Source organism: Xiphias gladius, chromosome 9 (assembly GCF_016859285.1).
Source record: "Xiphias gladius isolate SHS-SW01 ecotype Sanya breed wild chromosome 9, ASM1685928v1, whole genome shotgun sequence".
NCBI classification, from domain to species: domain Eukaryota; kingdom Metazoa; phylum Chordata; class Actinopteri; order Istiophoriformes; family Xiphiidae; genus Xiphias; species Xiphias gladius.
The window spans coordinates 16,746,805-16,759,838 of NC_053408.1; the positions used below are offsets into that span (position 1 = coordinate 16,746,805).

The 13,034-nt window shown below is 39.7% G+C and overlaps 1 protein-coding gene across 2 annotated transcripts; it reads right to left on the reverse strand.

Moving 5' to 3' along the window:
• Positions 1–6,331: 6,331 nt before the first annotated feature.
• Positions 6,332–13,027, reverse strand: xrcc6 (X-ray repair complementing defective repair in Chinese hamster cells 6). Of its 2 annotated transcripts, none has more exons than XM_040135399.1 (13): positions 12,972–13,027; positions 11,934–12,023; positions 11,489–11,601; positions 10,925–11,066; positions 10,326–10,577; positions 9,934–10,120; positions 9,550–9,736; positions 9,262–9,430; positions 8,370–8,531; positions 8,034–8,163; positions 7,496–7,596; positions 7,268–7,384; positions 6,332–6,999 (listed from the first exon to the last, which is right to left on the reverse strand). In XM_040135399.1, the coding sequence occupies exons 2-13, from the start codon at positions 12,004–12,006 to the stop codon at positions 6,803–6,805; spliced, it is 1,830 nt and encodes a 609-aa protein (XP_039991333.1). In that variant the 5' UTR covers positions 12,007–12,023; positions 12,972–13,027; the 3' UTR covers positions 6,332–6,802. The 2 variants fall into 2 exon arrangements, with proteins under 2 accessions (XP_039991333.1, XP_039991332.1); XM_040135398.1 differs by having other exon boundaries at positions 6,332–7,002.
• Between the last annotated feature and the right edge of the window lie 7 nt (positions 13,028–13,034).

A 13,034-nucleotide genomic window follows, 5' to 3' on the forward strand; every position in this document is an offset into this window, starting at 1 on the left:
AAAACAATTTTTTATAATGCAGGTTTAATAGACTTTGAAATGGCACTTTGCATCCAGTCAAATGAAACCACTCATTTCCTGATATATCAACCAAGGACATAATGTGAACAAATTTGAAAACCCCGTTTTCCCTCAGTTTCTCAGATTTATTCTATTTACCAATAAGAAGTTAACCACCAATAATATTAGAAATTCTTGGATATGAGGTAAATACTGGATTGTGGACCACTTCCGCTGTTTGTTCCCCCTTCTAAACAGTAAAACAACAGATAACAACTCATAGTGTGTCATGATAATGATTTTTCAATTCATCCACCAATGTACCTTTCCATCTGTCTTGTGGTCAGGCTCAGACTTGTGGTGGCAAGAGGGCGTGGAGGGCGAATGAAATTTTCTTCACCCACTTCCTCCAGCTCCTTCTGGAGGATCCCTGAGTGCTCCCAGGCCAGCTGAAAGATAATGACTGCATTTACATTTTAGGGTGAACTGTTCCTTTAATACAATTTTCTCTTTTCTCAGGTTATAGGTCAGGCTTGGCGACAGAAAAGCAGACCAGTGGGTGTTGTTTTTTTTTCTTTGCTGAAGTTTATGCATCATCATGCCCATGACCCAACCTGACTGGTTTGTTGAAGGTTTGTACTGGTTGTTAAGTGCCCCTCTGCTTTCCTGGCAGATTGGCTTTCCTGTGGGCAACTTTAATCCTGCAAATTAAAAGTTAGTAAATTAAAGTGTATATTAACTGCACTACTAGTGCAATGTAGTGTTATAACCCTGTTACTGGTATCGGTTGCTAATGTGTTGAAAATTTTCTCTCACCACAGTCACAAAAATATAGTCTGTTACACCTGCAATAAGTTTTTGAGCTTATTCATATATAAGTAATTGTTATATTTGGTCAAAACGCCATTTCAGCGGCTTCTGGACAAAGCACAGGGTACATTGAGCAATACTGCTGAATCCTAGTCGCAATGTGACTTCAGTTTATTTTCCTTGATCATCTTTAAAGTTTGATATCTCTTATAAATTATAGAAGATAGAGGAGGACTAAGCATTGGAGCCGAGTATGAAAAAATGAGGCACAGGCTTAAACAAAAGAATATACAGACAGTGAAGATTTACAACACATCAAAATAGGAAAATTAAGTTTGTGTGACTGTGATATCTAACCAAAAGCATCTGTGGCGTGTTCAAAGCCAACAGGCCACCAGCAGTAATAAATTCTTTCGGACAGTGGTAAACCAGCAGAGCGACAAAAAATACCTCAGGCAAAGAATCACCCTTGCACTTAAAGTCAAAAGTGCATATTTAACACATGAATGAATCCGTCCTCCTTATATTTTCACTGTCCCAGCAACTCTTTCACACAGAAACACACACAAACAACAGTAACTCTCTTTCTCCTTCTCTTATTTAGATGTGTCCCAGTTTTCTAGCCAGTGCAGAGGCCATGTCAGTTAGCAGCTCCTCCCTGATGCGGTCCTCTCTCCTCTGCAGCATATGGATGAAATGCCCCCTCAGGTCCTTCATGTCCATCACACGCCCCACCAACTGCCTGCGCATCACACTTTGTGCCTCTGGGGGGCAGTCTGGCCTGTTGTCCACTAGCTCAGGCCTCTGGCCGCATAGAGACACAACCCCTCTCAGATCCTCAGTGTCCACATCCAGCAGCCGATCTATGGTATGCCTTTGACCCAAGTGGTCTGCATGGGTGAGCACTGGGATGATGTACCCCATGACCTTGTCACCAAACAGTTCCAGGGTGGCTCGGATTGCCTGGGTAGCATCCTGGTCGATCCCCATGCTGGAGCCTGGAGCCTGAATCACCAGCAGGAAGGCGTGTGGTCCAGGACTGGCAAGCTGAAGGCTCCTTAAGGCTTCCGTGGCTCTCTTGTTGTTCCCCAGTGATGGCCCCAGAAGATCTGGGGTTTCGATCACTGTAACCTCTCTACCATCCACTACTGTCCTTCTCTTTGTGCTCTCCATCAGAGGACCCATGGGTGCCCTTGTCTCGCTGTTGCCAAACAAAGTGTCTGCCATGGAGGTCCGTCTTCCACCAGTGGGCCCAAGGAGGATCAGCCTCAGGCCTGGCTTGTAAGGACTACTGCTGCTGGAGAGGTCACTGCACGGGTTCAGTCCACTGGTTGGATTGGTCTCTGACTCCAGTGCTCCATCTCTGGATGACCCTAAAGAAGTGATAAGTTTTTTTTGATAAATAATAAAGCAATTTGCAGAAAAGCTGTGACTGTAAATCAGATCCAACTGGGCCTGACCCAACATGATTGGCTCAGGCCAGTTTGAACTAAAATTTCTCTTCATTCTCTTCGCATTCAGTGAGACTGGGTAAAAACATCATTATTTAAAACCTATTTTTTGATGACAAAGTTTGTTTCTGACACCTACAGTAACTCAAGCCCAAAGACAAGTCTAGAACCTATTTAACAGATGGTTGTTAATCCAGGGCCAGGTTATTTTAAAATATTGTTTAATAGCAAATAGTTCAGGTTTTAATGTCTTAGTGGTTCCAGCTTGGATCAGACTGAGACAAAACTGAGATCAGTTCAGCTTGTGTTGGCCAGATTTTCTGGCAACATCTAAGGCCTCCATAGTCCAAATTACTGGAAAACAGAAGCAGTGCAGAGCCAGAACAGTTCAAGACTCATTTCTGCTGTGAGTGAGACCTGACTCCTGATGTGGAAGAGACGAAGCAGAGTAGCAGAGTAACAGCAGAAAACCCAGACAATGTAGCAAAAGAAACATTAAAGTGAACTGACCTGTGATGGCTTTGAAGACAGCAACCAGCCACTTGAATTTGGATGAAAATGCTGATGGAGGAGCAGCTTAGAAGTCAGTCGGTATGTTTTAATTATAGAGCTATAATCATTAGGCAGATCTGTCCCTAAATTAGCCCCAGTCCTTGGTAAAGTAGATACTAAACTGCTGTCAGATGTCTGCTTGAATTTTCGAGTCACTTGCTCTGACTACCCAAACTTACCCACTCAAACTGTGAACTTCACCTGACCTGCTTACCTTCCCTTAAAAAGTCAATTTGCAGCACACAGTGCAGAGTAAACAACATGCGGGCAACACTCACCTACAATAAACCGCCAAATTCGAAAGAGCCATTTATACAGGCTCTCGATTCCTGAGATGCAAGACATAAATGGGAAAGTCAGCATACAGTACGTATGTCTTTTCAGCTTCATATGTGACATTTGACATATTTGTGTTTTGATTCTCATTATTCTCATCAGTGATGTATTTTGTACCACGGAGTGTTCCCACAAGGCAGCTCACCCAGCTCCAAAGAGCTGACAGACCTGAGGCAGAAACAACAGCACACATTAATTTTCATACAATCACACACGAACATGGGAATCAGACTATTTTTCCTTATTTCAAATATCTCACTGACGTCAGTGACACGTGATCCTAGTTAAACTCACCAGTTAGGGAGCAGAAGAGACGAATCGGCCATCGGATCAGAGCTGGGAGTGCTGCAGGGAAAGCAGAGCACCATCGGTATCTCAGCAGGGGGCATTTTACATAACCGGTTATAAGAATGTGATGGTGACAAACGATGTTTTGTTTTTTTAATAAGGGGACTTTAACACACATAAAATAATTCAAATTATTAAGGATCCTAATTTCATGAGTTTGTTTCTAAATTGCCTCTGGTCCAAATACCAAAGCCCTGCAAGTGGTTTAAAAAAAAAAATCTATTGACAAAAATCAATGAAGTCTATTAAAGCAATTAAAGAAATATGTAAATATTTTTATTAGATCCTGAATTCAATCAGCTGATTAGTGTAAATGTGAAGACACAAACCCTCACAAAACTGAACCTGGATTGGCTGATGGAAGGATCTCTTCTAACTAAACATAGGTGAGTTTACTGAACAGACATTCAGGTTCAGATCCTGCAAACTGCCCTAACAGGACAGATTTTAATAAGTCAATAAACCACCAGTAAATTATAATTGAAAAATAATATCAATTTCAAATTTTGATCATAAACAGTGTGCACATTAAGTTGGGAATATTTGAGTTCCCATTGCATGGAACCTTTCTCTGTGAAATGAACTAACTACCTAGCTAACTACTGATTTAAATACCTTTTGTGGTTCTTGGTGTGTATCTATAAATAATTCATACTTCAATTTCACACTGCTGGAGTATTGCAACTGTGTTTGAGTGAAGGGGGTTTTCCTATATTGAGAAAAACCAAGGACTCCTGTTAATTCAAAGAATAAGACTGGTGTTTCTCTGTATTTTTATTATTGTCAATAAATCCCTTGAAGTGGCCAAAACCAACCATGTGTTAGTCTTTCTCTCAGTACCTTCTGACTATATCCTACCCTTTCTTTGCCGTTCAACCAACTCAAGTCCATTTGTTCCTTCTGAAGATGTAAATCCTCAATGGAGGCTGGCTTTAGCAAATGTTACTCAAACAGGAGGAAATATTGCATTTGTATGAGACTGTTTCAAGCCACAGATTATTACACAACAAGCTACTTGTCTGTTCATAATCCCAGGTTGGCTATTTTAAGCATTCTAAATAGTTTTTGGACAACAGGGGGAAATCTATGGCACAGAGAAATAAACTACGCAGACCATACTTGATGGTATTTGTCTTTTAATGGAATTTTTTGACTACAAGAAAAATATAGAATATCATTAATAAAGTTTATCCTTCAAATCGGAGGTGTGTGGTTTGATTAGTAAATGAAGGTGAATAGGTGTGTTTAAGTCGCGAAAGGGTATATTGTATGTTGATATTTGTGCTAAAAATGGAGGGGGGGAAGTCACCCTCTTTCAAGAGGACCCATAATCCTTGGCTACACCCCTGGTAGAACGAGCTTTATTTAGCAGGGATGTCAGTTTTCACCAAAATCCTTTCTGACAGATAAACAAAGTTTCTCCTGTTTTACACCCTCTGTGCTTTCTAGTTTCCAGACTCACTATCTCTGTGGAGGACAGGTCAATCGATCAAAGAAACAATATGGCTGATACGTCAGAGGATCTTTCTGTTTTTACAAAGTACTGCGAACTTTTCTGTCGCCGAGTGACTGACTCTGTGAGAATCTGTAGAGAAGGTACCCCACCACAGTAAAAGCTCCCATCTGGACGGTGCTGCCGTTCAGCCACCAGTCTAAACAGAGAGGGGAAGGAGGAAGGCATGACATTAGTATTGCAGTGTTGTTCACAACTTATCTTGAGGTTACCTTTCACCCAAATGTGAAATGCAGAATGAAATATTCCAAATCCCAGGAAAACCCTATTGTTGAATGCAAGGCTGTGTGTGTACATCTGTAGGCATATCTAGGTTAATATTCATAGTAAATGCTTTCAATTTAACGTTTATATGTAAAGGCTTACATTGCAATATCTGTCATTCCAGGATTATATTGATAGCAGGAAAGTTTTAGTTGTAGTTGTAGTTTGCACAGTAACATACAAATAACCTTCTACATATTCTCTAAGAAATACTGCCAACATCTTTAATGTCTTTAAAGGTATGTATGCTGAATCTTTAAAGTTCCATCTTACCAGAGACAGCATCTCCAGAGGTGTCCTTTTCACACTGACACTCCATTTCTCAGCAGTTTCCAGACTTTCAGCCAGTGTCAAGGTAGCAAGAATAGGCAATAGCACTTTTCCTCAGAACTTTCAATACAAAAGCCCCAAAAGTTCAAAGTTCAAAGCAACATCCGGGTTGAGACGTTTTTCAACGTTGAAACTATGAATAATATCAGGATAAAATCTGGTATTACAGCAAATATCAATTGGTAGCTCTCATTTTTGCATCGCAGTCAATTCAGACCTATGAAAGGACCCATGATCACTCAATTGTATGTTTTCATTAAATAACAAAGTTTCAAGAAATAGTAAACCAAAGAAGAAAAACTAGATAGCTCTATATATACAGTCCAATGTAGTTTAAAGATCTATTTTAACCTATATCAGAGGCAAAATGTTCCTAAAGCTCAATTGCCTGGTGTGTAGTCCAATAAAACCTCCCCCAGGAATACCACCTACTGAAAGTCTGTCGAAACTTGACATGAGTCATGTGGTCAAAGTTGTATGTTATCCCTTCTTCCTGCTGTGTTGCAGTAGCAATTGCCTGTGCAGTCCTGCCCTCAACAGAAACACTGCTTGTGTTTTATTGTGCTGTGGGGCAAAACAATGCAGTTAGAATGTCTAGGTATGCCTGTAATGCTGGGCTCTTGCTTTGGAAGGACACACCTTTTTGCTTCACGAAGAACTGGAAATGCCGCTTGAGATGTACAGTTCAAACCAATTCATGCAATTATTGAAATGAAACATGGTTTTTTTCTTTTATTGATGTAAATGCAAGATTATGTACAAGTTTCATCACTAGTTATAATACTTTTTTATAATGCTGTCACCCACATCAACCAGTCTGAAAGTTCTTGATCTTTAAAAAAAAAATTCCTCTCTTTTTTTTCCCCCATTCAAACTTTAGTTATGTAATGTGGGATTGACACATGAACTGCAGACATTAGCAAAGGGAAGCACTGAACTGTGCTGCCTTTCAAAGAGGGGTACAGCAACAGGTTTAATCTTATAAGAACAAGAAAGGAAATTTTTTGTTGCTAGCACAGTGGCAGTTCTGTCCAAAAATTCACAGGCCACGCAGTAAATGTAAAACCAGCTACCTGCTCAGAAATAGATCACAAAATTTAATCAGAACTACATCCGGAGTCAAATTTAACAACAGAAACACCAATCTGAAAGCAGCCTGCCTGCTCATGAAGGCACAGAGTGTCAGATATCTAACTCTTCATGAGCCTAGGCGAGCAATTAGAGCATCCATCAATTCCTGCTTCTTGGTCCCAGTGGTCCGAATCCCCAACTGTTTACAGGCATCCTTCAGCACGGGCACCGTCAGCTTTCCCAGTGTGCCATTCTGCGCATGGGCCCTCAGCTCGTCTTCTGACACCTCCACTTTGGCCTTCTTCTCAGCTCCGCCTCCGAAATCTGCTGTAAAACATTCAGTCAACAGAATAATCAGATTTTTGTTGTACCGTAGCAAAAAATTCATCAGTACTGACCAGTAACTCGATCATACCCCCGCAGATAATGTGTATTGGGGCAATTTTGTGCAATGGAGCAGTACAATTCAAACTTATGGTACCACCGAGAAAAAAACTCAGAACAAAACAAAATAATGAAGAAAAACAAACAAAAACAACAACAACAATCAAAAGTAATTTTGCTTAGTTTCAGTGATGAATTGAGTTCTGGCCTGTTTTGCGTTTGGCAGCTGATTTGGTCTCTGGGTTGTAGTCAGCAGGATAGACCAGATCTTTAAACTCTTGGACCAAAGGACCCAGACGATGGTCAATCTGGTCCACCTTGGGCACTTAGGCAGAGAAGGAGACAGGTAGGTATAGAAAGTGTGAGACTAAGAAACAAGCAATGGTTGTACAAACCACAAGAGGAACCCGGACCTCTGTGTTTGTCTGTATCTTACTGATGAGGTCTTCTATCTCTTCTGGAGCCACCATATCCAGAGCCAAGGCCTCCAGGTTCCTGTAATGCTGCTGGATGACGGGGTTCTCAAAAGCATCACTCCTGCATTACATTACAAAGAACCACAACGCTTTACCGAAAAAAAATCAATTAAATGGCCTTGTTATGAACAGACATAATCTTTCTAATTTTATTATTGTAGTATCTCTAAATTCCAATCAGCCACATCATTAAAACTGGTAAGTGGTTTTAATGTTTATTATATTAATATATATATATATATATATAAATATATATATAAATATATATATAAATATATATATAAATATATATATATATATATATATATATATATATATAAATATATTAATATATATATATATATATATATATATATATATATATATATATATATATATATATATATATATATATAAATAAAAAAACGCACACACATACCATATATACACACATATATTGAGACACACACACGCACGCGTATATATGAATAAACTAAAGCACTGAATACATGCTGCTACCTGTACTTGAAGCGGAGTTTGGTGATGATCGCTTTCATCTTATCCACCTGCATTTGTGAGGCAACAGTGCACTGCGGAGGATCCATAGTCCGTATGTCGTCAGCGTATGGCAGGAAGATGATGTTGAAACCTGATATGGGCAAGAGATTACAAGTTGTCACGAAGCTACTGTAGTACACTACAATGACCTAAACTATAATGTAGTCAAAAGACAGATAACCAAAATACAGTGTTGGTAATTGCAGAGGGAGATAAAGTTCATTAGTCTGTGTAGTCTGGGATTCTTTGGCTCAATCAAACCCAGTGAAACTCCTGTTGAGCGCAGCACTGTATTACCTGGTGGTGTAATCTGTACTTTCCCCTCATCAACTTCCTCTCTCTGAGGCACCAGGGCAACAAATCGAGGTGGATAGTTTCGGCGGGAGATGCAACGGCACAGAGCGAACACGTTCCTCTCACTACACTTCGTCAACAAGGCAGAGAACAGACACGCACTGCCTGAGGAGGGAAAAAAACAAAATATATTACAGCTCAGTGAACAAAAAAGTTAAAGGTTCTGTTCCACATTGGGCCAGCGCTGTAAGACACTTTTGATTACTGTCCAGTCAAATGTATAGATTAAAATTGACCATTTTATCTACAGTAATAAAAACATTACCACATATGTTTAAGCAGAGATACACGCTACAGGTGAACCATTGAAAAAACAATTGATCCTTTGTGTCACATGTAGGAAATGGCCACTACTGGTCATTAAGTTGTTATCACATATCAGCCAGTCATGTTGTCTACTGACAATGTGGTTCCTTCCTGACTAAAGCAACATAAAAAGTTTTTAGTAGCCACAGTGATTTTTTCCCCCATTTTTTATTTAAATGTTCTGTTGTTTAATATTACAGTATGCTATTTTCTGCCATTAAATAAGTGAAGTAAAAAGTTCTAATGCCCCACAATTGTGTAAAACTTTTCCACCCTGTCAAGAAAAAATATTTTCTCAAGACAAAAACCCATATTGCTAAAACCTCAGGGACTCAAAAACTACAAAAACAAGTGAATACAGTGACAGACCACAGAATCTTTTTTTTTTTTTCTAGAAGTCTCGAACATATTTCCAATAAAACAAATTTTAAATTTTGAATATTTGGAAATATTCAAAATCAGTACTGTTGTTTTCATATTTCTTCCTATTAAATTTGAAGTCAATCAGATACGGACAGAAACAAAGTACCTTTAACCTCATCCTCCTCAGGATAGAGGAAGACAGCAGGCCGGATATGGTGGTGCAGTTTGAGCTTCTCCATGGGTTTGAATCCAATGAGAAATAGTCCAGGATCATCAAACTTCTTGATGGTGTCCACCTCGTCCCTCTCCATCACTATCTTCTTTTTACCATACACCTACAGCAAACACACACAAGGAAAGAGATAAAAGAGCACCAACTAAATCACTCAATAAAAACCACTGAAATTTACGCTGATCATCAACTAAACTAGCATTATATTTAGTCTGGTCATACCTGGGCTTTCTTTATCTCACTGGGCAGCAGCAGGCTGCCAGTCTGGGTGTGGAAGGTGCGGGTTTTGTTGCGGACTGGCTCGTTGGTTTCTCTGTAAAGTCTGATGGCTCCAGGTTTTCGGGCCGTCACAGCAGTTGCATAAATTCCCACAGCTACGTTTATGCCCTCACCAAGAAACAGGTTTAACCTAAAGATGGCAGGGAGGGAGGGATGGTTTGAACAACAGGAGAGGAAGAGTTGAGTGATTAAAAAGACACAAAGATTAACCAGATAGAAGGATGAAAACACAGAGCAGGATTTTTTTTTTTAAAAGAAAAAAAGGATATGACAAAACAGCAGGGAGCAAGGCAGCAAGAAAAATGTAAATTTGTCACTTATCTCTACCTGGCCATGGCTCTCTTCATCTGCTCTTTGGCCCGCACCCTCTTCTTGAGGTCTTCCAGTTTGTCACAGGGCTCCAGCTGCAACCCCAACTCGCTCTCATCCTCTGGTGGACTTACAATGTCACAAAAGAAGAGCGAAACATCAAAGCCGCCCGGTTTCATCAAGTGCATCAAATCAATGACAACACCTAAGAAAGATGATGAGTCAAGTGAGGTCACATACAGGATGAACATATTTAAAGCTGCAATATTAAGTTTTAAACAGCACAAGAAGTGACCGCCGTTTTGTCACTTCCACAGTTAGATAAACAGCTATGTTTCCAAGGGCACCTTTAATCCAAAATGGTATTACAGGTTTGAATAAAAGTCCAGTGGCCTTTGCTTCAGACCCACCTGTCTCTTTGAGGTCACTGGCCTTGGTGCGAGCCTGACGGTCCTTCGTACTGTTGCCTCCGTGTGGTTCATCCCTGCATGTGAAGATCATGAGCCTCTTGTGTGAGAGGCGAAGCTTGATCTCGCTGTAGAGGTTGGCACAGCACCACAGGGCCTCACCTAATGATGTCTCTCCACTACCCATGGTCTCTGCTGCTAGCTGGGCACCTTTTTCCCCCCGCAGAGCGTCCACGTCCTGCACTCGCTTTGCACCTGTGCAAAATAATGACACAGACGAGACATATGTAAGGAGACAGATGAGGAAAAACAGAATGAATAGGTGTGTAAGAAAGATATGTTTAGAAAGTTTACACGTTATTTAGAAGGAAAGAAAAACCTAATCAGATTCTAATGAAGGAAGGCCCAAAATCTTCATTGCAGGATCACCAATACTGTTTTTTCCCTGAACTCAACCAAATACCTGATTAAGAAGACTTTCTTACAGTGATTGTATTTTGTTAAACATGCACTGATAATAAATGTATTCACTAGAGTTAACTGCAATTTTGTTATTTAGAAGCTCTCTTATGTCTTTGTGAAATAACATGTAAGACTCTTACCTGGTTCGTCAAGGTCGTGGTACACGTAGACATTCTTGAATGAGTTCCTGGGGTTTTTGCTCTGTTCTGTGCCATAGAAAACCAGAGCCACCAGGTCTCTGTAACTACTAATGATCTTACTGGTGTACACACTGCGCACGACCTACATGGACAGAACACAAACTCTTATTATCATGACACTAATAAATGAAGGAAGGCATACCTGAGAATAAAAATAACTAATGATGCGATACTATAATACTGATATGCAGCAGATAAGCTTGAGGGGTTTTCCAGTTTTTTAATACAATCTCAATCAAAACATTTCTCTTTTCCTTTTTGTTATCAGGATGATTTACGCATGAAAGTGCCTTTCCCCATCTATACTGCCTCAACACATACATCACATTTGAGATAATTCCAGCACATTTCTTGCAATTCCTAGACATGTTATGATCTGGATAATTACCTAATTCAGTTTTTAAACATTTCCAGTTGTTACAGTACAAGGAAAGCTGTTACATCAAAAGTGACAATACCTAACAAGGACAAAGCAAAAAAGACAATGATAACTGGCCATTTTACCTGCATGGTCATGTCAAAGTTGGAGGGCTGTCCATCTTCTCCTGTGATGAACATTTCCTTAGAGGCATCGACCAAGAACACCAAACTGTCTCTCCCCGTGAATTTGTGATCTCCTAACAAAGGCAGAGAGCCTGATTTGTTTTGGTGCAACTTTAATGGTTCAGACTGTCTCACCCTTTGATATCAGATGTTATCTGATTACATATTTAAACTCACCTGTTAAATTACAATGTAATAAGTTAAGTGCATAGCACTAAACTGCATGGCATTGTAAAGTGCGATCAAATAAAAGCTGCCATACACAGCTCCGTAATTTGTGAAATGCAAAGTGAAATAAAATAATATGGAGGAAAATCTGGCAGAGACAAATAGTGGCCAAATCAGAGTGATCTAATGTAGCTGATCCTGCATTATTTGCACTGTGGTAAGGCAGCTTCCATCTCACCTCCAGATTGCTGTCCTTCCTCCTGCTCTTCCTCCTCATCTTCATTGTGGTAGTAGGCATTCCACTCTGCCATTACGACTGCTTTTCGCTCTGTCAAAGGATTCAGCAGTTTAATGGGACACAACAACAGGAAACATGAAGTAGCTAGAATACTGTTTGTATTATTTAATGTTAGTACCACAGGATTTGGACTGGATTCAAACAATGTCATTTCTGACAGATGGTATTCATTCCATCTTTATTTAGACAGGGAATTCACTATCTTTTGCAAAGACATCCTTTGTACAGAGGATAATAAACGCAAAAACAGGATAAAAGGACCTTTAAACCAGCACTAAATAAAATCTGAAACACAACAATAAAACATCTTATTATGCATTGAAAATCTGCCCACACTCCACTTCTGGGAAAATGGCACATCCTATCTCTAGAATTTTGTAAGAAAGCAAATACAGGACTCAAAAGCGCCTAGCCCTGATCCAGGATTGTAAAAGTTTCCCGGATCAGGATCTAGCACTGATGCAATCCCAAATCGAGTGTTGTTTGCAATAATATTACATCAAGAGTATTTATACCACATGTACATTATCAGTACTGAGGTACTGAGTCAAACTGCTTGTGATACATCTTGTCAGTATTGCCCTGACGATGATGGTGATTTGCTGTGCTCCTTCAAAACTTTGAGAGGATGCGTAGTTACTCCAACCAAATAAATGTGTTGCTAATTCCATAAAAAACAATAATTATGTAAATGATTGAACCATTTGAAAACATTACCAATGCTTAATTACAACATTATCACTGTTTCATTAACTGGGGATTCAACTTTAGCCACGCAACGTAACGTTAGCTAGGTTAGCTTGTAATTAGCCAATGTTCATTACATTGGATTTTAGGGTCGCTTAGTTTACAATTGTGTCTTTCTAATGGTGCACACACACTGTATGGCCTGATGACAGTAAAGAAAAATAAATAAATAAATAAATAATAGTTAAATATATAGATAGTGAGCCATCGCAGATACACACAATGACCTACCCCTCTCCGCGATCGTTGTGCACAGTTCCAGACTTGTATCAATGAAGGCTCGTCGTCTATTGG